The 26,155-nt window shown below is 39.6% G+C and overlaps 1 protein-coding gene across 12 annotated transcripts in view; it reads right to left on the bottom strand.

Annotated features, from left to right (window-relative positions):
• Nucleotides 1-26,155, bottom strand: part of ltbp1 (latent transforming growth factor beta binding protein 1) — a 90,898-nt gene that overhangs the window by 6,341 nt on the left and 58,402 nt on the right. For 4 of the 12 annotated variants that reach the window (XM_077239458.1, XM_077239462.1, XM_077239463.1 and 1 more), the window contains 13 exons: nt 24,867-24,953; nt 24,460-24,585; nt 23,070-23,195; nt 21,485-21,604; nt 21,223-21,345; nt 16,959-17,081; nt 16,740-16,865; nt 15,495-15,623; nt 12,539-12,667; nt 4,162-4,302; nt 2,593-2,754; nt 1,742-1,834; nt 958-1,086 (listed from right to left, as the gene is read on the bottom strand). In XM_077239458.1, coding sequence (XP_077095573.1) covers nt 958-1,086; nt 1,742-1,834; nt 2,593-2,754; nt 4,162-4,302; nt 12,539-12,667; nt 15,495-15,623; nt 16,740-16,865; nt 16,959-17,081; nt 21,223-21,345; nt 21,485-21,604; nt 23,070-23,195; nt 24,460-24,585; nt 24,867-24,953 — 1,614 coding nt within the window. Of the gene's footprint in view, nt 1-957; nt 1,087-1,741; nt 1,835-2,592; nt 2,755-4,161; nt 4,303-12,538; nt 12,668-14,616; nt 14,749-14,856; nt 14,980-15,494; nt 15,624-16,739; nt 16,866-16,958; nt 17,082-21,222; nt 21,346-21,484; nt 21,605-23,069; nt 23,196-24,459; nt 24,586-24,866; nt 24,954-25,343; nt 25,447-26,155 lie in introns of all 12 variants that reach the window. The other 8 variants (XM_077239453.1, XM_077239455.1, XM_077239456.1 and 5 more) reach the window with 3 other exon arrangements.

The raw sequence follows: 26,155 nt of genomic DNA, 5'->3' as shown, positions 1-26,155 counted from the left end.
GTCTTTTAAAATATTTTATTATTTATTCAGATTGCATCAGGCTGCTTTGTGTGACTGTGAACAGACCAGTGATCTGCACAGCACAATGAGAAACACTAGAATATAATATTCAATAATTTCAATACGTTTATTGTATTTCAACATTGTGCATGTGTGTTGTTCAGACAGGCAGCAAAAACACTTTTTTTAGCCTCACTTTTATTCAACTCAAATTCATTGTTTACACAAATAAAACAAAACAACTTTTTATGTGGTTAGAAATCCTGTTAAATTAGATTTCTTAGACTGAATATTCGCTTCTCGGCAGCTAATACATGTCACGAATGTGAGTCTTCATGGACAAGGTTAGGGTGTAAAAGACAACAGAACATGTTGAATGTTTCTCTTGCTGTATCTTGTTAACAAGTTAACAATGGCCCTCTTCAAAAATTCAGACGATGACATCACCGCACTTTTCGTAGGTCCTTAATCCTCACTAAACTGCGGTAGTCATCTATTTTTTTTTTTTTTACACTTTTCTGTGTTCAGACTTGGATACTGCCCAAAACAATCAATAGTTAAACATCTATTACTAAAATGCTGTGCATGCTGAACCAAGTTTCAGCAAAAGCCAGTCTGAACAAAAGCTTTAAAAAAAACTTATCTCGCTACATCAAACCTGTAATCAGTCTAAAAAAACATATTTATTCATTTTCATGCCACTGCAAAACTATTTGACTTATTTTTTTGTGTGGAACACAAAAGATGATATTTTGTAAAATATCTGTTTGTTTTTTGTCCATACAATGAAAGTGAACGGATTCCCGATTTGTTTGTCAAAATATCTTTTGTGCTCCACAACATGAGGGAAGCATAATCAACAATCCCTTTAAAAAAACACAAAAAAACAGAGGAAACATATTTATCAACACATGTTTAGAGATTACAGTACATTCTGATTGTGATTTTGGACCTTACCAACACACTGTAGTTTGCTCTCATCATAGTAGAGTCCAGCCTTGCAATAACACTCATACCCACCAAGGGTATTAAGACAAAAGCCATCTTTGCAGATCTCGTTTTCAAAAAGCTTGCATTCATCTGCATCTGCAAAAGACAAAAATCAACACTTTTTTATTATTTCATTCTAAAACATACAGACAGGTCATTATGAACCTGAAACCCTGGACCACACCAACATATCAGCATGCAGACTCTTCACTGAGGACGCATTGCTCTAGTTAGTGTTCTTATTTGGGATCTGCTACATGGCAGAAATGTCATTTGACTGGAGACCGATGGGGAGGAAATGTCCTTTCCATCCATAAGCATTCCATTCAAACGTACACCGACACCGACCCACACACATCCCGACCACAGTACATTCACTCACACTGCCACCAGCCAAAGAGAAACCACACTCTCGCTGCATTCATAAATTAAATCAGTGCGTTAGACAGGCCCTGGGACTGAGGTTTCCCCATACTGGGAAGCAGGCTGCTGAGTGTGTGTATTTCAGCATATGTAGGTCAGATGCTAAGCCATGTCTGCGGCTGCTTCCACACCTTACAAAGTCAAAAATATGTGCATAAAATGGGGGTATAAGTACAAGACACTTTGTTTTGGACCCAATTGACTTTCACTGTATGGTTACAAACATTCTTCAAAATATCTTCTACATACAGTTTTGGAACAACATTAGTAATACATTTTTGGGTACCCTTTGAAAATGCTCTTTGAAAATATATAGACACACAGATACCTATGAAGCTTTCTGGTAAGCTGGTTGTAGGAATTATGGGATCACCAGGAGGAATGTAACCCTGGCCCGCCGGACACATCTGTGAGAACTGATCTGCGTAAGAGAGTGTCAGTGGTTAATATAGGAAAACGGTCTGCTGTGTTTATTCAAGAATAGTGATTATGACTTGTAATTTTGGCTTTGGTAAAGCAAAAGAAATATGAGAGTGATTGTTTATCATTTATAAGATATCTAGATATGATTTACTAATGTCATTTGCTACTGTATCATGGGCGAGCTTCAATATGTATTGAACACCTTTCATCAGTCATCAGTTGCAGAAAGGTGGACATTCTTCTGCATTGAACCTTATCTGATAACAATCCTATTTGATCTGCCAGTCTGAAATTCATAAATGACCAGAGACTTATTCATAAGCACTAATGCGCAGCACAACACATGTGCACTTACAGGTAGGACACGTCCTCTTCAACCAATTTGTAGGATGATTTGAAGGTACAGGTTTAAAATAGGAATCATTACAGTTTTAAATTATAATAGGTTTAAACATTTTCTGTGTCTATTAAATTAATTTTTCCTGCTTAAAATTTCCTAATTGGAACTGAATTTCTCTAATTTGGTTCCCCACCATGATATTTTTTCACAAGTGTTACAATAAGTAAAATTCAATTCTACTTCCAGTTTAAAAGGTATAGTTAAACTAAAATGAACCAGGTCAACTGATTCACTGCAAAGAATTGAATCTGTTCAACTCACTGACTCAATGATCCATCTATACAAAAGTGTTCTTACAGTTCTCTGTACTGTACTGTACTGTGTGATTGTGTGTTGTGCATTATGTAAATCAGTACCTTTTCCCAGTATGGGGCAGGGATGGACCTCACAGTTGTCCCCCCAGCCTGCTCCCAGCGTACAGCAGCACTCCTCTTTAGTCATGCTGCTGGCCAGCACATTATCACACAGGTTCTCATCATTCAAGTTGTAGTAACACTCTTTCCTCTCCACCGATGTGACTATGGGGCACGAGACAACAAACAAAGCAACACAGATAACTCAGATGGTTGTCTTTACTTTTAAAATATTCAGGTATGAATTTTCAATCATGTTTTGTCACAAAGCATACATTAAAAAAAAGAATCAATAAATAAACTTAATATTTCACTGCAATACAGTTATCCACAAATGAATACCTTAAGAACCAAGGTGAAGAACACAGCAGAAACTGTGCATGACATCAGAGAGCAGTTTTACATTTCAGCCTTGGCTTTTCAGTCACTGAGAGCTCCTTTTTAAGATTGATATTCAAAACTATTGTGATTCTAGTTTTATGGTGTTCTGCCGCCGTCCTTAAATGCAAAAACAATGATTTATAGCTCTGATAAGAGATACTGTGGTACTTGAAAAAATAAAAACAATAATGTTTAAACTCAGGAGACAGTGCGGTTTTAAGGGGGAGCAGAATTAGGTGGGTGGATTTGAACAAAAGTCCTCAACTAAAACAGTTGGCTATGATCTGAGGAAATGCTTCCTGTTATTTGATCTTCCAGGCACAGCTGGTGTGTAGCCACACACACACACATATATCCAATCTACATCATTCCAACATTTCCCAGTTTTACCATGTTCTTCAACTGGGGCACTAGAGGAACAATTTGATTCTAGTCTAGCCAGTGCCACTGTTAAAACTAAAACTTTTTAACATTTTTAACATGTCTGGTCTTCTTGTCCACTTGTTTTAAAGGTAAACAAAACCTTTCTCAGATTTATTGGCTCACTTCACTTTTGAAGAGATTAAATTTTGCGGCCTGCTCATGCAAATTGCATTTAGTGCAAATTATTTGGTTGTATTTCATAAATTTCATGCCAAAAAACACTAACACAGCAGGCATTGTTTAAGGAGGAACAATAAATATATTCCAATCAGGAAATCTTTAAGAGTTTTAAAAGCAGATCTCATTCTGATGGGCCTTATCCGTTTATCTCCACGTATTGGTCTTTTTTTATCGGAGCGTGGGAGCTTCTTTTTGGCTCTTACATACTTTGGGGTCCATGGTGCTTGGGTCTCCCTCTAATCCTCAGACTGAATCTCATTTCTCTCCTGCCAGATCGTTTAAAACCCCCATTTATCACGCCTTGCCTCCCTCTGTTCTACTCGGAGCTGGACCCTGATGATAGGAAGTTAATGTCCTGTTGCACTAGAGGATCTCCATGGCTGAGATTTAAACGTGAAGAGCTTCAGAATCATTTTAGGCACATGGTAAAGCCAATAAGTTTCGTAGGAGGACAGAGGTCACCTCTCCAGATAAAACGTAATCTGTGGCATGATGGTAGCCTTGCAGGTTTGGGCTAGGGCATTTGGATTTCAGTAGGATTATGAATTGGCAGATCACTTTATGGTGGTTTACCATATACTATATTACCTGGTGTTGTAGAGAAGCATTTGGCCAAATTCCGGTCAAATTCTTGCGTCTCATCAGGACACAAACACAGGTAGGAGCCTTCATGATTCTCACAGATAGCCTCACCACACACATTACCGAGCAGCTCACACTCATTCACATCTGCAGGCAAGAAAATATGTTTCATTATTGAACTGATCATTTCTTGTTCTACCACAAACAGGAATAGTTCACTCAAAAATGAATCCGTTCAACCGGTTCAGTAAAAAGAATTGGTTTAAAAGAATGACTCATTTACTTTTCTCGAGATCAACCTAATGATTCAATGGCAGTGGTTCTTGACATAACAGCTCACTAGAGTGGACTTTTGAATAAAAAAGTAAATAAAACTTTTATCTGTTTCTCACATAAAGCTATCTTATGGCTGCAAAAGGTTTGGAAATATATAATAAGTTGTATGGACTGCATTTATGGTCCCTTTAGTCATTTTTTAAAGCTTTACAGATATGTTTTTGTATGGAGCTGATTAAAAAGTCTTTTGTGTTTCACGAAAAAAACTAATGAACACCATACAGGTTTGGAATGAAATGAGGGTCATACTAATAAATATTGTTATAATCTCTACAGCAATAAATATTATTACAAATAATGATAATCATTTTAAAAGAAAAAATGCTAAAATAAAAAATAAACTACAAAAAAATATGCTGAAAAAATAATAGTTTTCTTTTTCACACAAAAAAAAGAAAAATCTGACAAAAAGAAACAAGACTATAGAAGCATGAACGACACAGTTTCACCAGACCTCTCTAGACTTAGACTCACAACCTCAAACTTGTGTGAACTCATGAACTCCAAAGCTTGTAAAACACTGGTCATTATCTAGTCATAGTTTATCATTTCTATAGCTTTGTCCTGATTGGCTCAGTGCCTTATCAAAACGGTGGCTTTTAGAAACCTCATAGAGCAATGACAAACTGTGTGCACAGATGACTTCAGTAAATAAAACAGCCCAATTTTTCTGCCGAATGTCTCTGACAGCTTGAATTTATGACGACCAAAGTAGCACTATAATGCAAGTATCTGCTTCCTGTAACATGGCTGAATTCTTCTCAATGCTTCACACATCTGTGACTCTCATTCTCTCGCTTTTATCAATCATCTCAGAGCACCACATACAAAAGGATGCAATAAATCAATTTGTGTGGAGAGCCTTTATGTGCAATAGACTCTGAATGTTCTAAAGGAGCCATCCTGCCAGACGCACACACACGTACACACTCCAGACCCTCTCAGTGATGGTGGGCCAGCTCGTCAATGAGCCTGTAAGTGTTAAATGGTCGTCTGGAGTCGGTAGCAGCGTGGGTGCTGCACCACTAGGAAATGATAAAAAGTTGGAAAAGGATTTCAGTGCCAGAGGAACAATGTAAAAGACAGATACAACCTCATAAGAGCTGATATATACTAGCAGCTTTTCATGCACTCCAGAATAGAGTAGGGTTTGACGGGAACATTTTCTACACCCTAAAGAGTTTACAAATAAAACAAATAAAATATTTATAACTGTGAGCTTGCAGTCTGAATTCATTTTGAGAAGTTAAAAAGATTTCTATTCATATTTCTATTTCATTGTCAAATGAAATAGATGGCTGAACAAACACACAAACATGTCCAGTGTATTCTGATTCACATTCGAATGAATCGTGGTTTTTAAATGATTAAAAACGGCTACCAAATTAACATATGACTCACTGGACTGCAAACCTTTACTTTCAGTGTCCCACACAAAATTAATCCGTTTATGTACTTAAGGTTCATGAAACTTGAATCAGTGTCCTGAGCACCTGTAACTCACAGTGCTAACTGCTAAGCTTCAATCCCCAGAGAAAGGATGAATTGATACGTTTGCATTTGGATAAATACATTTGCCAAAATGCATAAATGTAAAACTATTTGTAATTTGTTTACAAATCAAATCAAATCAAGTGAATGAACAAATAATTACAACTGTAAAATGAATATTTCAAACATTAAATGTATATTAATTATAGGTGTTTGTGTGGGTGGGAGAGGAAAACATACTTTTCTGTTCAGTTTATTAAGAATTCCAGCAACACAGTGAGAAGCATTTCATTTCGGCTGCAACAAACGGAATCAGAAATTGACTCAGAATGGCTTTTCCATAATGCTTTAATTATTCCCCCCCCCCCCCCCCCCCTCCCCTCCCCTCCAAGTACACAAGGAGTTAAGATGTTCAGTCTCTGGAAAGGGATTAGATGTTATCCTTTTGCTTCATTAATACATAGTTCAAGACACACAGAGAAGATGGCTGGCACAGAAGGGCTAATACTGATCTTTAGAAATGTCTACAGATCATATACGTCTGATATACATTTTTGTTCTTGTTGACTGCATAGGGCAAGAAAAGATGCCCCAGCAGATGTACAAGTTACAGACACATCGAAATGGGGTGCTCATAGGGTGATGCGGGAATCTTGTTGCGGAGCATTTGGACACAATATTAGGCCTGCTTGAGATCTTTTCTTTCTAGGTATGTGATGGAGAAAGGGATGAGAGGGGAAGAGAAAGAATAATGGATGTGGTAAGAAGAGAAACTGAGGGAGATGGAAGAATGGATAAGTGTAGGAAGAGAAAGAGAGAGAAGTGGGAAGAAAAGAGGAATGCAGGGCTTGTGTGTATTAGAATGTGTGTGTATTAGTGTGTGTTACTACTGTGGGAAACCAGAAACTATGGAGGTTGTTTGTGGCCAGTTACATAAGCCAACAAGACAAACAACCTCTGTTCACAGACTGTGAGAGAGAGGGAGTGTGTGGCTCACTGTTTGTTTGCCTCAAACTAAACACAGACTGAGAACAAGGCAGGGAACAATATACTGTATATAGGGGTGGCGGTATGAATCTCATATATTGATATATAAGTAACCATATCACCCTGCCATCCAAGACTGGTTGCCCACTGAAGCTAAGCAGGGTTGAGCCTGGTTAGTACCTGGATGGGACACCTCCTGAGAAAACCAGGTTGCTACTGGAAGAGGTGTTAGTGAGGCCAGCAGGGGGCGCTCACCCTGTGGTCTGTGTGGGTCCTAACGCCCCAGTAAAGTGACGGGGACACTACACTCTCAAAGAGCACCGTCCTTCGGATGACACGTTAAACCGAGGTCCTAACCTTCTGTGGTCACAAAAAAATCCCAGCATGTCTTTCGAAAGAGTAGGGGTGTAATCCTGGCATCCTGGCCCAATTTGCCCAGTGGCTTCCGTCCATCATGGCCTCCTAATCATCCCCATATATATACTAATTGGCTTCATCACTCTGTCTCCTCTCCATCAGTAAGCTGGTGTGTGGCGGGCGTTCTGGCGCAATATGGCTGCCGTCGCATTATCCAACTGGATGCTGCACATTGGTGGTGGTTGAGGAGATTCCCCCTTCTATGTAAAGCGATTTAAGTGCCCAGAAAAGCGCTATATAAATGTAATGAATTATTATTATTAATTCAACATTATGGTTCAATTCAAAAGTTTGGGGTCAGTAAGATTTTTTTGAAAGAAATTAATTATTTTATTCAGCAAGGATGCATTAAATAATTATAATGTTAAAAAAGATTTAGGTTTTAAATAAATGCTATTTTTTTAAGTATCTATTCATCCTGAAGAAAAAAAAAATCATGGTTTCTACAAAATATATTAAGCAACTGTCTACAACGATAATTTTAAGAGGTGTTTCTTCAGCACCAAATCAGCATATTAGAATGATTTCTGAAGTATCATGACACTGAAGACTGAAGTAATCGCTGTAATTGTGTTATGAGAAGTAGTAAACAACAAAAATAAAACAAAAAAATAATAAAATATATATATGTAGTTGTAATACTACTTCATAATATTACTGCTTTTACTTTTTTTCTAATAAAAATAAATGCAGTATAAAATACTTATTTTACAAGAAGTCACAATACAATATAGCTACTATTGCTGGAAATTCACCAAAAATGTTTTATACATGAATACACAAGCGGGACTGCCTATTTTTGGATAATATAATCAAATAAAATAGTCAAGTTTTAAATGAAAGGTATGTAATCTCATTTTGATGACCATCTCATTTACGATTATTCAAATTAATTTTGCATAATACTGTCATACCGCTGAGCCCTACTCGTATAATAAAGGTTTTTTAATAAAAAACTTCCTCTTTCTCCTCTCTTGCTCTCCTTCGGAAGGTGCAAGAACAGTCAAGATGGAAACGTGTTAAAATAGCCACCAATTTCAGACCTCTAAACAGCAGGCCTCAAAAATACATGTGGCTTCTTCACTTTAATAGGGTTTGACTCTGTGTCAGTGTATTAAAGGGGTGGTTCAGGATTTTGGACACCGGACCTCATTTCCAAGTTAGCCTGGGTGTTATTTATCAATAGAGACAGTTTTCAAAAATTTTCATCCAGTCCTTCCAGTTGCATAGTTTGCCGGTGCTAGGCTAGCGCAAGTCAACGGTATGTGCTAGCCTGCCATTAAAAACAGTTTTATCCACTCCACAGTACACCAAAAGCAAATAAATTATAACGCCAGACTAGCGATGTAAATGTCTGTTGAGAGAATAATGTTAGAAATCAAACTACCCTTTCATAGCATTGCAATAGTTATACTTTGTTGCCTGTATTTATTAGCACAGTTTACAGCAGCGGCGGAGTGATATTAAGTTACCTAGGCAACCATGAGAGCTGGTCCACATGACAATCACACAAGTGTATTTACCTGCCGATGACACTCATCACTACAGAAGCAGAGTATATCACCATATTGCCAATTCCTTCGTTTACAATCGAATGTTTCAATATCGTTGTTCAAGGCTACTACTAGCTAGCTAGACGTCCCGACTGTGGTGCGCTTCTGTTCTGTGTTTACTTTTTGGCGCAGTACTACTAGCCAGAGCAAAGCAAAATTCCACCGCTGCCGAGAAACTAGTTCCTGTAAATGTAATGCGATCATTGAGATGCAAGAGTAGTTTTTCTAACATTATTCTCTCAACAGACATTTACATCGCTAGTCTGGCGTTATAATTTATTTGCTTTTCTGGTACTGTGGAGTGGTTAAAACTGTTTTTAATGGCAGGCTAGCAGATACCGTTGACTCGCGCTAGCCTAGCACTGGCGAACTATGCAACTGGAAGGACTGGATGAAAATATTTGAAATCTGTCTCCACTGATAAATAACACCCAGGCTAACTTGGAAATGAGGTACGATGTCCAAAATCCTGAACCACCCCTTTAATGTGTCTGTGCGTATGTGGGGCCCACTGATGTGTTTAACCTTGGTCGCTGTGTTTTAAGCATTACCGGGGTCTGTGCCGTCCACCCTCAGACTGAAAGAAACTAAACACTCACATCAATCATGGTTCTAGTAAAGCGTCTGCATCTTTTTTATGTTGTCTGAGAGGAAGTGGCAAAAAATCTCAGAAAGTGCTGGCCTCGGTTCAAACTCCAGCTCTGGTTTACCTGCCTGTCTTTACAAACAGACCAGACCATATATCTATTAGTTTGTCTTCAAATTGACAAGATACAGTTTTAGACATATTATACATGCACTAATTTTTTTTTTCCACTTAAAAAATAGTTACAACTAAAGAAATGAATAGTATTTTGACAAATATATTTCATGTCGGCATGAAACGGAAGTTGCGCTAATCTTTTTATCCCTATTGTGATGTACTATATATCTGGGTGAAATGGCTTCTGGAACAAAAAAAAACTTAGGACGGGACTTCATTTCGTCCTCTGTATTCGATTGGATTGTAGTAAGTTGGGTGTTGCTAACTAAATGGAGGCAGATCTGAATGCCAGTTTGCAGTCAGTTAAGGAGGATATTTAGTCCAACTCTCCGCCAAGACAAACTTAATTAAAGATTACAAGGTCACATGAATTTTAAAAAATCATAATGATGTGCACAGAGTCAGCTGTGGCTAGTGGAATTCCATAGTTAACAGCCAATCAGCATTTTCACTGACCACAATTTTGACATCCATACCCTGGGGGAAAACTGCTATATAGATATTTTTAATATTATCTCATAATTTGGCAGCAGGTATAATATGCTGTTGTCACTTTAAGACCTGACCCACAGATGCATTATACTGTAACACAAGAATTTGCTTTCTCAATTCTGTTGAAGTTCACTTAAAAGATAAATTACTCTGTTTATATGAATACTCGCAAGACCGGCATGTTGACATTATTTTGCGTCTACTTGACTGTGTACAGTAAGTGCAATAAGGCAATGAAAACAAACTCAAGATGGCTTTATGTGCATGCTCTTTGGGTGTGAGCACAAAATCTGAGGGAATTAGTAAAATTATGCACAATACGCGCAATCCCATGCCGAAATTCAAGCCCTGTAACAGCAACAATATTAATCTGGAGCAATTGAAAGTGAGTGAGGAGAGGCGGGCTTGTGTGTCAGCTAGCTGACGGAAAAACGAGAGAGCGAGAAAGTATCGTGTGTCTATTCTGCGCAAAATTATTGGAAGCGTGAAGATATTTCAGTATCGATATGCATCAAAAAATCCATAGTTTTGACAACTCTACATTGCACTTACCTTATTATTTCAGATGCCTTTTTAAAAGACTACAATTAAAAAATATATATATTATTGTGGCGAGCAGGACAAGGCCGAGGGTCGTGAGAGAATGTCGCGAGGCCGGTGGTGTGATTACTGATGAGCGACACCTGCGCGACGCACTGGTCTCGTATCTCTCACGGAGGAGCGGAAGCATAAAAGGAGGAGCGACGACAGTGAAGGACGATAGAGGACAGGCCTGTATTTATGTTTCGGTTTTATTATGTGTGGCGGCAGTCATCGATGAGAGGCTGCCGTCTTTACTTTCGTTTTTGTATGTTTATTTATTAAAAGTCTTTAAATGTTCACCAGTTCTCGCCTCCTTCTTCCCATAACAACTAACTTTGTTACAATTATATATAAACTTCAATCCGCCAAAGTGACTAGTAGGATTGACTGCGTTACACCCCACCGCTGAAATCCACCCGCATTTGGCGAGTTTTAAACGTCAAGCCCAGTACACAGATAAATAAATTATAGTAAACACTGCAACATTCTGTAAAAAAAAATATATATATATATATATATATAAGAATGGTCAATTTTGAAATCATGGTGACCTTAAAATGATGTACACTTGACTGAGATGAAGACTCAAGTCTAATTTATGGTCTAAAAAAGCAGTTTTATTCTGCATAAAGGTGGTTCCTCTTTGTGGCGAGCAAGACGAGGCCGAGGGCCGTGAGAGAGTGGTGCGAGACTGGTGGCTTGATTGATAATGAGCGACACCTGCGCAACGCACATGCCTCGTATCTCGAAGCGAAAGTAAAAAAAGAGGAGCGACGACGGTGACGGACGAGAGAGGCCAGGCCTGGATTTTATGTAATGTTTTGTTTCTGTTTTATGTGGCAGCAGTCGTCCGTGAGGGACTGCTGCCTTTACTTACGTTTTGTATTTGTTTATTTTACGTTTTTTATGTCTTTGAATGTTCGCCGGGTACCGCCTCCTCCTTCCCATAACATCTAACCTTGCTACACTCTTATTGTTGGTCAGATCACCAAAAAGGTTAAAAACGCCTATATTTCAAAAACTCCACATAAATTGTTCGCTATACAAGTCTTCTGAAGTAACATATTTGCTTTGTGTGAGGAATAGACCAAAATTTAAGCCCATTACTTAAAAATAAAATTATTCCTTCCTCTGCAGGGTCATGGTTTTGTTTTGTATGTTTTGACTCAGTACTGTCTCCCTGTCATTATTGTTATGATTTCTTTGTTTTTTCCTAAGTAACTCATTAATTAGTAGTTTTTGTCATTTCCTTTTGACGAATTAATGATTAATTAGTAAAACGGAGCTCTGTCAGCTCATTTTGTCAACTCCTGTGTATTTAAACCCTGAGTTTCATTCTAGTCCTTGTCCGATCTCATCCAAGTTGTTGTTTCATTTTCTCCTGCTTGTTAGTAATTAAGTCAATTTGTAGTATTCATTTCACTTGTGACACTTTACCTTGTCATTCATGCTGCACACTTTCAAACTTGGTGCTTGAAGATGTGTTGCACCACGTTTGAGTATGTGAAAGTATAAAATATTTATAATTGTGTTTCATGGGGAAAAGAAAGTAATTTAGTCATTTATGATGACAGAATTTTTTTTTTTTTTTTTTGGGTGAACTATCCCTCAAACAAGAACCAATGACTACACCTTAGCTGTTAAGTTTAAGTTAGGTTTCTAGCAGTGATCATTCATTGAACACTGTCAGTTTTAATGTCTACCTCTAAATTGTAGAATGAAAATAACAGAAACTAGGAGGGGGGGGGGGGGAGAGACTTACCCACACAGCCCTGTCCATCCTGAGAGTCCTTGAATCCCTGGTCACACTGGCAGCTGAAGGAGCCTATTGTATTCTGACAAGCACCATGACTTCCACAGGTTTTCTCATTCAGAGAACACTCATCCACGTCTAGAACGAGGGAGGGAGGGACAATAAGACAGAAAATAGGAGATTTTAGAGCTTTTTGTGTGCTGAACTGGGCAGAGATGAATGGATGAGAGAAGCTCTAAAATCACATACACTACTAATCAAAAGTTTGGGGTTTTGAGAGAAAAAACCCCCACCAAGGTTGCATTTATTTGATCAAAATACAGTAAAAACAGCAATATTCAGAAATGTTTTACAACCTTTCTGAATGGAAGTATTAATCAGGGACAGGTTTGGTGGTAGGGGTAGGTTTTGGGCGAGTTAAGCCGGGGACACACTAACGACTAGCTAAAACATTCTAAGACTGAACTCAACACACTTTAATACTTTCCATCGTCTTGAGCAGATTTTAAACTTTGGCAGTCAGAGAGGAGCACAAACCTATGAACCGAGTCAGTCCACTACACAAACACACTTAATGACAGGTGAGTCACAACGGGGCATTCTGCCGAACTCAACTGTGTGAGATCTTGTACCAGAAAAAAAAACATGGATGTTAACATACAGCTGATGCTACTTATTTGCAGTTCAATTTGGGCAGAAAAAAAGGAAAAACCCTGCCATAACTTCAATAATAAATAAAAAAAGTCCCGTGTTTCTCTTTCACGTTTTCTTTTGAAGTAATTGCCTATAGAAGCCTTTTTTTTTTTTTTTTACTCTAATCAAGCAATAATGTAGACTGTTATTCTCAAATCAGGAATTAAAAACAAATTGGTTAATTTTGAGCAAAAACACTGGGCTATTTTTTCGTTCCGGTTCCAGAGTTACCTGTTAATGGTTAGAACAAACTATAAAATATTGCTTTATTTTTTCCGGAATAGAAGCCCTTTAAATTTTGTTATTTGTATATTTTAATTTTTATCACTACAGTAAATGTACAAGACTCCCAATATTTTTTAACAGGACTGCCAACACTGTAAACTCTGAAAGCATGACTTCAAGCTGTATTTCCTCATCATATTCCCTCAAATATATTAGATATAATTAAAGTGTATACATAAAATGATTTTATTTACAAATGTCATGTTTGTGATTTTTTTTTGTTCGTTAGAGTATTTCAATTAATACATATTCAGAAACAAGTACAGTTACAGTATATAGCCTACATAAGCTACAGTACCATTTCTTTTTTTCTGATTACCTTTTATTGGACTCTAGGTTGAAAAAAAAGGATTGCTAATGATATTTTTAAAATGAGAGAAATCACTGCTTATTCAGAATATTTACAGAATGCATTTTTACTTTTTTCCATCTGCAGAAAAAAATGAAGAGCCTAAAAAAACAACTAATTTGCCATGTTAACTTATGAAATATTACAAAAGCACATAAAAAAGATGTGTTTGACAAAATTACCAAAATAAGGATGAACGATGTTTGACGGAATGCATCTCCAGAACATAGTCGCCAGCGCCAGTCGCAAATATAAAACATCGACTGAGTGCAACTGGAAAAAACTCAGTCGTAACGACCAAATTACATTCATAATCGGCCTGACAGTCATGTAGTGTGTTCCTGGCTTTAAGGATAAGGGAAGGGCCAACAGCGTAATTATAGATGTAATTACAGAAATTTATTGCAGCTGTAATTACATGCAGCTAATATTTTTTAAATGTAAGTACATTGTAAAAACATGTATATACACAATATGTGCATTTTATTAAATTATTTATTCAACTGTTAGTACATAGTAGTTTAAGACATCTAATATAAACTGGGACCTATAACAGTTACTAAATAGAACATGGAATGATGGGTCTGATGGGGAACATAATTGCAATCAGCAGTGTTAATTAGCAAATGTTTAAGCCACACAAGAGAAACAAACAGCTCTGGTCATAACTAGAATATGGAGATGTGCAGTGCAACAATGCTAGCTGGGTGGAGCTAAGGCGATGACATCACGGCTGAAGCTGGTGCCTTTGGGCAATTACCGATGCAGATGCCGTGTTCGCCTCGGGAAAGGCCAGGTGGGCAGGGCACCTCACATCGGTAAGAGCCTGGTGTGTTCTGACAGGCCCAAACCCCACAAATAGACGTCCCCAAGTCAGCACACTCATCAATATCTAACAGACAGCACAACCAACCAATCAGTTTACTAATAAACCAGTCAACAAAAAGCTTCAGGGTGGAGGGAGAAAAAGCGAATTGTTTTGTATTCTATAGGTTTTTACCCTGGCACTCATGATTGGTTGGCTCCAGGCGGTAGCCTCCTTCACAGTGGCAGAGATACAACCCCTCAGTGTTTGAACAGGTACCATTTACACATCTGGTGTCATCCATACATTCATCTACATCTGAAAAAGCCAGCACACATACATTGGTTTTGAGTGGGCCATTTTAAAAGAATATTTCTCGTTGTCTAGACATCCAGCTCAAACGCTTCCTTCTCCCCGTTTTACTGCTGGACGGGGCATTTAAACCAACTCTGGCACCTCACTGGGCCTGGGGAGCACGCACAAACGTCCCACCAGAGGAAAAATAACCATGGCTCATATGTGAAACCCATTAGACACACAATCCCTTTCTTTCTCTCACTCTCTCTTGTGCTGCCAAATACTGGGGCTTTTCGACAAAATTACAGTTTAATTTTGCTTAAACATCAGATAAATATCAACACAGCACCGCTGAGAATCAGGACAAACCACAGCAGGATGCATTGATGAGAGAATATGTTTGTTTGTGTGTGTGTGTGTGTGTGTGTGTGTGTGTGTGTGTGTGTGTGTGTGTGTGTGTGTGTGTGTGTGTGTGTGTGTGTGTGTGTGTGTGTGTGTGTGTGTGTGTGTGTGTGTGTGTGTGTGTGTGTACATACCCTCACAGCCAGGCGGATCCCTGGTGGGCTCAAAGCCGACAAAACACACACACAGGAATGAACCCTCTGTGTTCAAACACTCTCCATTCGGGACGCACAGTTGTGTCTCATCCTCACACTCATCAACATCTATGAGGATGGAGGGATGAAATCAGTGACAGTGTAAGGCTTTCATTATGGTGTACAGGATACTGCTTTCTATTTTTATAAAAGTAGTACATAAAATAGTATGAATTATACAATAATACATATTAAAATAATTATACAAAATACATATTAGTAGTCGTCTACTGTATGTTGCATGTTTAATAAGGGAGTGGTATCCAATAAAACTGTTAATTAGATTTTTTAAGCTAATGCAGTGAGAAAATTACAAACTTTTGGCAGTCCATTCAACCAGTCTTAAAAAAGAGCTAAAAACCAGGCTTAATGTCACTTTCCATTGCACTGGAAATAGGAGGTCAGGTCATGCGCTTTGCATAATGGGTAACAGTATTCCAAGCATTGAGCTGCCTGCTTAAGAAAAACAACACACAAACCAGCCTTAGTTGGTTGTCTAGTCATAGCTGGGTTAAAGTTAATCTCCCAGCCTGGCCAAGGTGGTGTTTAGTTTGGCAGCCAGCTGGTCTCCCAGCCTGATCAGCTGACAAATGCCCAAAACCTCTCTAAAACTGGTGTTGTTTTTTTTTACAAACAACTTTTTTTATACTTCACATTATACTTTACTTTTTATTTTTCTTTATACTTCACATTTTGGCAAATGTCATAGCTCATCCATGTGCTGTAAGCACAGAAAATGTACAAAATGCACAGTTAAATATGTAAATGCACACTAGCTCTCAGAAGTTTGGATGTATTAAATTGATCAAAAGTGAAAGTAAAGAGATTTACCCAAAAATTAGAATTTCTAATTTTATTAGAATAATCTCTATTAATTAAAGAATCATTAAGCAATGCATCACCGTTTGCACAGCTGTTTTCAATAATGATAATAATAAAATAATGTTTCCTAAGCACCAAATCAGCATATTAGAATGATTTTAGAAGGATCATGACACTGAAGACTGCTTAACCAAAATTCAGCTCAACCATCACAGGAAATTTACACATTTATAACATTTTACCAAAACCTTTGAATGGCAGTGTACTACATTCTGCAGAAACAATAAGAGTAGTATAATAATATCATATTCCAAACACAGCCTCTGTGCTGTATGTGTGAGTTTGTTTGATGGATTGTCTCACCGTGGCAGCTGGTGCCATTGACTTGTCTATATCCCTGTGGGCAATTGCACTGGTAAGAACCCAAGATATTGACACACTGCCCAACACCATCACAGGTCTGATGTAACTCCAAACACTCATCCACATCTGTAAACATCCGAATATCTTAACATCACAAATACAATCAATCCCAGACGCCCATGATATAAACACATGAAAACATATGACACACTTTCATACCGTCACATTGGTCTCCTGCGGACGACAACATAAAGCCGGGCTCACATTTGCAGATAAATGATCCCTCTGTGTTCTGACAGTGACCTTGGGTGCACACTTTGTCATCCTGGCATTCGTCAATGTCTGTGACACACAAAGTTGCTCATTTGCATTTTAGTAGGGAGGTTAAGTGACTTTTGACTTCAAGTCATGATGCAAAGGTCCCCTTTGGTATGGAAGTTCCTAAGGGCCATAGAAATAAATTTATCCTAAGACACAAGTGAGATCACATTTTGTATCTTATATACGCACATTTTTAAAAAATAACCGCCGACCATACTTGAGAGGCCCATATCTTTGCTTCTGTTATAGCTATAATGACAAATTTGGTATCAACGGGTACATTTTTGTAGTCAAGGAGTCCAATAAAATAGGTTCCAAGACTAAAAAAACAATAATGTTGTCCTTAACATGAAAATTGGAGATGAATTATGCAATTTTTTATTAAAAAACGCATGCCAAACACACAGTCCATTCACAACTTAATAATTTCCTCGTTTAGGTCTGCTTCGTATGCGCCCTTTACAGCACTGGCTGAAGACGCGGGTCCTGCGTCGAGCATGGGCATCCGGTCGTTTATGTCTCAAGGTAACTCAGAACTGTGTCACAGCTCTGGAGCCCTGGAAGCCGGTCGACTGGTATCAGACAGGTGTAAACCTGGGAGTAAACTCTAAACTGATAGTGGTTTTGACAGACGCCTCCAATTCGGGCTGGGGCGCCCTCTATGAGGCCAGACCGACTTTTGGCCTGTGGTCAAGCCAAGAAAAGAGCTTGCACATAAACTGTCTAGAGATGAAGGTGGTCGAGAACGCCTTGGGGTTCTTCCTTCCCCTTGTAAAGGGCCACCATGTCCTTGTCCGCACGGACAACATGTCGGTGGTTTCCTACATAAATCGCCAGGGCAGTCTGAGATCACGGAACCTTCATGCACTGGCAGAACGCATCCTTGTATGGGTTCAGCGCAACCTACTCTCGCTGAGAGCGGCGCATGTGCCAGGCCATCTTAATGTGCGTACAGACAGGCTGTCCAGGGACAACGTTCCCCCAGGGGAATGGTCCCTCCACCCTCAGACAGTTCAGCTGTTGTGGGCCACCTTTGGCACAGCAGAAGTCGACCTCTTTGCGTCTCAAGACAACGCTCAGTGTCCAATATGCTTCACAAAGAACAAGGACGCGCTGGCCCATCACTGGCCCAGCCGCCCTCTCTATGCTTTCTCTCCGATCAGGCTGTTACCACAGGTAATCAAGCGTATAAGGGAGAATGGTTCCTGTGTACTTCTAGTAGCTCCGTTTTGGAGCTGATGCAGCTTCAGAGCTTGCCTCCGTGGCCTGTCCCGTTGAGGAGAGATCTCCTCTCATAGGCCGGGGGTACGATTTGGCACCCACGACCCGAGCATTGGGCTCTACACAGGGGCTATCAACGGGTACCCGTCAGTCTCCCCGACGGAGTGTTAAATACGATTACGCAAGCTAGAGCGCCCTCTACTAGACGGCTTTGTGCTTCCAAGTGGTCAGTGTTCTCAGGTTGGTGCTCAGCTCGCAACCTGGATCCACAAGATTGTGGGGTGTCGGGGGTTCTCTCCTTCCTACAGGAGCTCTTGGATAAGGGTAGATCCCCATCCATGCTCAAGGTATTGGTGGCGGTTATTGCTGCGTTTGTCAAACATTCGCATGGCCAGTCACTGGGTAGGAACGACCTTGTAGTCCGCTTCCTCAGGGGAGCTAGAAGGATGAACCCTCCTCGCTCCCCCTCGGACCTTTCCTTGGTCCTGGAGGCCATGAAGGGTGCCCCTTTCGAACCTCTACAGTCTGTGGACCTTAAGTATCTCTCATTGAAAACAGCCTTTCTGGTGGCTATCGCCTCAGTCAAGCTGGTGGGTGACTTACACGCACTTTCTGTTAGCGCGTCGTGCCTTGAGTTTGGGCCTAATGACTCCAAGGTCATCCTCAAACCAAGACATGATTATGTCCCCAAAGTACTTGCCATTCCTTTCAGAGCACAAGTCTCTGTGGATCTGACAGCGAGTCTGACATTCTCTCGTCACAGGAGATTTTTGAGATTCGCCTATGAGGGCCAGGCATATCAATACACAGTCCTACCGTTCGGCCTGTCCCTGGCATCCTGTATATTATGATGTGCATGGACGCTGCTCTCGCGCCCCTGAAACTTCAGGGCATACAATTTGAACTATTTGGACGATTGGCTGATTCTAGCTCGATCTCATTCAGAGCTCATAGAACACAGGACCATATTACTCTAACACCTCGACAATCTTGGTCTCACAGTAAATTGGGCGAAGAGCTCGCTTTCCCCCAGCTAGGAAATATCCTTTCTGGGCACAGAGCTGTACTCGCTGTCAATGACAGCGCGACTATCGCTAGAGCGCATACTGAACATTGCAGCACTATAGTCCCGCTCAAGAGATTTCAGAAAATGCTGGGCCTCGTGGCCTCATCATCATCAGTACTCCAGCTGGGTCTGCTTCGCATGCGCCCACTGCAGTTGTGGCTGAAAGCACGAGTGCCGTCTCGAGCTTGGGCCTCCGATCTGTTTCTCCTCAGGGTCAATCAGAAATGCGTCGCAGCTCTGAAACCTTGGAAGGCGACCGACTGGTACTGGAACCACCGCCTCTTCAATCTGACATTCTCTCTTCGGAACTGACAGCGAGTCTGACGTGAATCTACTTTGCCTGGTTAGGGCCCTTAGAATTTACGTGGAACGTTCGGCTGCTTTCAGACGGCCAGGACAGCTATTTGTTTCGTTCGGTGGCCGATCTTAAGGTCTAGCTGCCCATTTTTATATCCCCATATCATATGAACTCAAGGCGCTCGCTCTTGGGTCAGTGTTGTGGTAGATTTAGCACGCACAGCTTTTAAATTGGATTCCCGTAGCGTAAGCTAGCTTACACAACATGAGAGTACTCTCGTAAGAGAACGTCACGGTTACTAACGTAACCTCGGTTCTCTCTAGAAGAGGGAATGAGTGTTGCGTAACCCTGCCGTGCTTGTGCTACCATCTGGTTTCGCTTCAGTCGATGAAAACCAAGGAGCATCTTATCGAGCTCTGGCTTATATAGGCATAAGCCACGCCCATTCGCCCACACGCCCACTCATTGGTGCTTACGTCACGTGCAGTGCCTCGATAGGTTGCAGCAGTTGCCGCATAGCATCCAATAGGCGCGCGAGCTGCCTCGCCTAGGTCTGCCAGCTGCAGCAAGTGTGTTTTAAATTAATAAAAATTATAAGGATAATTTTTGGCTTCAGTATTCTCGAGAAAAGAGGTTTTCCCTCTAAGATTTTTTTCCACAGTCCACTAGCTAGCTATTTATTAGTTATCTAACATTAAAAACATTTTTCTATTTAATGAGAAAGTCATACGAACCTCAAAGTGTTAACTGTCACCTCTGACCTTCAACAGCTGTCACAGCTCCTGGTGCAGATGGGATGTGTTGTTGCAGGAACTGATATGCTATAGGCTACTCCTGACTGGTCGAAATCTCATGCTACTTAGGACAAATGTAATGTACAGAAGTAGCTGCACTGCTTAAATACAAAATTAAAAATTTTTGAACGAAAAGATAAGTAAAGTCACTCTGATGACAATTTTTATGTGAAATGTGCATATTTACCCTCAATTGTCATGGTATGGGGAAAATTATAATTCTTTTAAACCTTTAAACCAAAAATGTACACTTTGACACCAAATTTGTCATTATAGCGATAACAGAAGCAAAGATAAGGGCTCTAGAGTATTTTCGGCGCATTGGCGGCCATTTTTGAAAAAACATGTTTATTTCTGATAAAAAATGTGATCTCACTTGTGTCTTAGGATAAATTGATTTGTATGACCCTAAGGTACTTCCATACCAAAGGAGACCTTTGCATCATGACTTGAAGTCAAAGGCCTATTTTTGGGCTTAACCTGCCTACTATTTTATCTGTTTTTGTTTGTAACAGATAAAACCAATGTAAACCCATAAACAAGTAAAAGGCTGAGCAATCTGCAAACAAAATTAAAATAACTTAAGAAAACAAAAAGAAACAAAACAAAAAAACACCACCACACTATATGAAACACCTCAAAATAAAATACAAAAAACAAGACTAGACAAAACCAAACAAAACACATCACAACAAAAAAGGAAAACAAAAACAAAACAACAATCACTAGAGATGACAGTAACAGAGACGAACAAAATCTTGCTAAACTGTGAACGTATAGTACCTGTGCAGGCCTTGGCATCAGGAGTGAGCGAGAACCCTTCATCACACGTGCAGATGAAATAGCCCTCCAGATTCAAGCACTGACCATTAGCGCACACTCTTTCATCCAAACACTCATTTATATCTGCACAGAGAAGGTCACAAACACAATACATCTGAAGAAAGACACCTCTGTGGGTCATATTTATAAAGGCCCTCTCAGTTGTCAAAAAGTAGTTGTGCTGAACACATTGTATATAAGCAAACCAAAAATTGCTTCTTACCAACACATTGGCCATTTCTCCCTTCGAACCCATCCGGACATGGAGAACACATGAAAGAGCCCAGAATGTTATAGCAGAGACCAGATGGACACACTCTCCCATCCTGGCATTCATCGATATCTACATAGATATAAGAAGAAATAACCAGACTGACTCAAAATCAATACACGAGTTTATGATATCCTTCCAGCAAAGGATCTGCACGTGCTAGCTGTGAAGGTTTGATTGGAGGGTCTGTTCTTATGGATGAGTGTTATTGCTGTCCTACTGTGAGGAGAACAGGTAACGATCGATTAAAGCTAATTTTTTTCTCCATCTCTCCGTTACACCATTATTAATGAAGTTACTTGAAGAAAACCATCTTAACTGCGAAACCACTCAGATAGCGATGCCATGATGTACGATGGCACCATGCCTGCTTCCTTCTACACATTCAATTATTCATTCACCTTTATTACTGCTTCCAACAGCAGCCAAAGTCACTTCATCTCTACACTGAATGGATGTGTTACAATAAAACAGTTAGAGTGTGAAAACACATCACCTAATCACAACCGCAGCAGATTTTTAAAGAGCTTTACATTAGATGAGACAGCTGCATTTTCAGTAACCCATAAATGTGTGTTCTGGGCATGTTGAGGTGCTCAAACGGGAGAGGTTCGAATCTGGCTTGTGATTCTATTAATAGTCTGCCATTTAACAAATGGAGAGACTGAAAAGGAATGAAATGGTCAGAATCTTGCATAATCAAAGAGTAAAATCTGTAAAAGTAATCTGTCTCATAGGCTAGCTTAGAGCAAACAAACAAACAAACAACGCTCCCATTCCGTAGCAGTTTCACTAATTCTAGATTGTGGAATAAAAGTGGGACAAATTCCTAAATGGAAAAGTTTAACCAGTTTACTGGAACAGATTACTGGAACAGTTAAACCTGTTAACCAGAGAAACCAATGTGTTGGCCATATCAGTTCAAATGGATGTAATGAGCTATTCTGAGCAAAAAGCTTCCGGATGTCTTGTACTCTGGATTTCCTAATATGAGGAGAAGATGTGTTTTCCAAGTACCGTGAACATTTCCTCATCTGCAGCGGCAGCACTGAGGTATTTGGGTGACTCGGTTGAGGGTACGATAATACCTCTTTTCTTCCTCCACAAACCTCAAAGTGTGTCACAGGGAGGTGGTTTCGACCTCGTCTGCAAACCCTGAAAACCAGCTAATGACACACTCACAGGATGTGTTTGGAGTTGAGAAAGATATGTGCCTGTATTTAGACGACCACATTGCGGTTAAAGACCAAAAGCAGACTTCATATGAGTGCTGATCTGTCCAGATCAAAATAAGAGCCAAGAATGCTGGTAATGGCTCACGAGGAAAGATACCGAGCCATTTTTTCACTTCTAACATACCCACAAAATAAATAATAGATAATAAAAAATTCTTAAAAAAACAAAAAAAAGAACAGCTGAAGAAATTAAAAAGTAAATATATATGTACCAGTCCAATAGGGCCTATTGTGAACCCTACTTTGACTCAGTTTGTTAGTGTACATGGGTGACTTTATGTGGGACAGAGTATTGTAATTACCGGAGCAGCTGGTGCCCTGCTCGTGAGGCATGAAGCCAGAATCACACACACACTGGAATCCGCCTGGAGTGTTCTGACAGTGACCATTAGCACACAAACTTGGGCTCTCCACACACTCGTCGACTTCTGTCAAAAATAATCATCAGGTAATCAATGGATCCGTCTTATAATCTATAAAATTATAGACTAAGGCATTGACTAAAAAATGGTGTCTGATGAAGAGAAAAGGAGTAGAATCATATATACAAAGTCATTCTTCCACATAATAATGCCATTTCTACATAGAAAATAAATCTGGTCACTAAATATTTTCCTGGTTTTGCCTGAAGCTCATTTAATTTGTTTTAGATTATTAGATGGGACGTTATGGTGACCATGAAGCCTTTTTCATTAAAAAATAATAATTCTGTTCTCAATGTTTACACTTTATTTTGATGGGCCCTTTGGACATTCTGTTGACTAAAAGTAATATTGCAGCTACAGTACATGTCAACTAACTCTCATTTTGAGTATAAGTAGACTATTAGAGGTAGGGTAAGGAGAATAAGGGGTTTGGGTTAGGAGAATAAGTTGACATGTACTTGCAAAGTTAGTAGAATGTCTGTTGGGTGACAATCAAAAAAAGTGTATTAGTAGACAGGATACTAATACAGTACTGTGGCAAACAGCGAGTGTTAATGCATGCCGCACCGGTCTCGAGCCCCTTACGGACGACTGCCGCATTAAAACAAAAAAAAACACAACATAAATTTCCAAGGCCTGGCCCTCTCTCGTCATTCACTGTCTCTGCTCTCCCGAAGCTCCTCCGTGAGAAACTCGAGACTGGTGCTGCGTGCTGGTAATGCTCATTAACACTCGCGCCACCAGCCTCGCTCCATTCACACTGCTCTCAGCCTCGTCCTGCTTGCCACAACTACTAATACTCTTATGAGAGTTAGTTGACATGTAGGTCCAACGCTACTTATAGTCATCATCAAAATAAAGTGAATAAAAATAAAGTGAATAAAGTGCTACCTTATAATTTACTCTAAAGTCATTGAAAACCTGAATCACCTTCATTTTTCAGTGGAACACAAAATAAAGTATTGTGAAAAAAAAAAAATTCTCTCTCTTTTTTTGCCAATGGGATCCAGTTTTGTTTTGGACCCCATTGACTTTCATCGTGTGGACAAAAACAGTTACAACATTTTCAAAATACCATTACAGTTGAATCAGTGACTGACAATATGCAAATGTATATGTATATGTATTCATGTATGACGGATTCATGGATGCATTACATAAGCAAAATAACCACTGTGTTGAATCAGAATTCCAGTTCTTGGCAGTGATAAAAGATAAACTACAGTATCAATATTGTTTATTGATAGTTTAACCTTTGACCTCTCACCTACACATGTGGTTCCCTCACTGTCTGTTCTATAGCCGTCGTCACAGATGCATGTGTAGCTGTCAGCAGTATTATAACAGATTCCTGCACCACAAATATCAGGTCTCACTTGACACTCGTCAATCTCTATGAAGAGAGAGAGAGAGAAAAGAACAAGGTCATTTTCGCATTTTTGCTATCTTGAAAAATGCCCATAGGGAAACAAGAGAGAGAGGTTTCTAGCACTTAAATTATTGATTTTAGTTTTAGTGTATCATTTTTAATTTATTTGTACAAAATAGTATATATTTTTAATATAGATAGATTAATATTTAATATTGGCTATAAGATTAATATATGCACTTACAGTATCAGCAAAATTTCTGCATTCCAAATATATAGTGCATGTATAGATAGATGAGACTTACCTGCCAGCTGTGTTGGGGAGATGTTCTGACTTTCTCTGGAGGGCAGAATTGCTACTGGAGCAGGTGGTGACACCTTCTCCACCACCTCTGGAGAGTGACAAGGAATGGTGCAACATAAGAAGAGAAAGAAAAGAGATGTAAGACATTCCACAATCCCGCTACAGTACATGCCATGAACAAGACTTTTTACAAAACAAACAATCAAAATTGCTTGATCTCTCTCAATGTGATAAACAAAAACTGAAAATGTCCAACATCTGGCACCACAGCAGCTGATCAAAGATCAAACCATCGTTGTCATCATCTGGATTTGTTAGTTTAGGCCACTTCTACACATTTGACGAAATTAATTGCATTATCTCAATTTAAACAGCACTTCAGAAATCTTTGCATAAACCAGTGGGTTGACTATAACATTAAAAGAGGTGAAGAGGTCTTTACGGGGATATGCATGTGTAGTACAAGTGGGACTGAGACCTGGGAGGGAAGGCTCCATCCTGATTGTAGATACCCCAGGTGACAGTTGGGCCTGTCCAGGCTGTACAACTGACCTATCAACACTCATGTGGGTAAAAAACTCCTTCAAACAGATAAAAAACGACACACACAGTAATTGACTGATCCACAAAGAGATATACTGTAGCAAATTTATTGTCAACTAAAGCAAAGGGGTAAGCTGCTTCTGCTCTGACTGGATGGGGCGTTAAAGTGGGCAGAGCTGTAAATATCTTAGGCCCTGTCCCAAATGGCACACTTGATGCATATTCTTTCAAATTTTAAGTTTCATAAAGGTTCTCAAGAGCGCTCCCCTGAGACAAGGCCGCACTGATGTAAACTACTATCTCACAGTCTATGCAGAATTATGTCAAGAAAGTGTGGAAATGGAACGCAAGTGCTTAGGGTGGCATTTGGGACAGAGTCAGTTAAGTGGAAGAAAGCCATATGCAATCTCACAGATCTGGATCTGTATCAAGAATACAGATCCTATTCTCTCTCTCTCTCTCTCTCTCTCTCTCTCTCTCTCTCTCTCTCTCTCTCTCTCTCTCTCTCTCTCTCTCTCACACACACACACACACACACACACACACACACACACACACACACACACACACACAAAACACATGGAAACCCTCTCGATTTGGTTATAAGGAACTGACCCTTAAATTGTAAACCCTTGTGGAACATATCAGGAGTTCTTCAGATTGCCACACTGGCAGAACCCTTCAGAAAACCACCCAGGACCACATTTGAAGATTCCTCAAAATATTACTATACATTTCAAGTGTAAC

The sequence above is a fragment of the Siphateles boraxobius genome, unplaced genomic scaffold, assembly GCF_051911475.1.
Source record: "Siphateles boraxobius isolate OS27281-9 unplaced genomic scaffold, OSU_SipBor_1 22, whole genome shotgun sequence".
Lineage (NCBI taxonomy): Eukaryota > Metazoa > Chordata > Actinopteri > Cypriniformes > Leuciscidae > Siphateles > Siphateles boraxobius.
The sequence above is the reverse complement of the archived record's forward strand: the minus strand, read 5'-3'. Positions and strand labels throughout refer to the sequence as shown.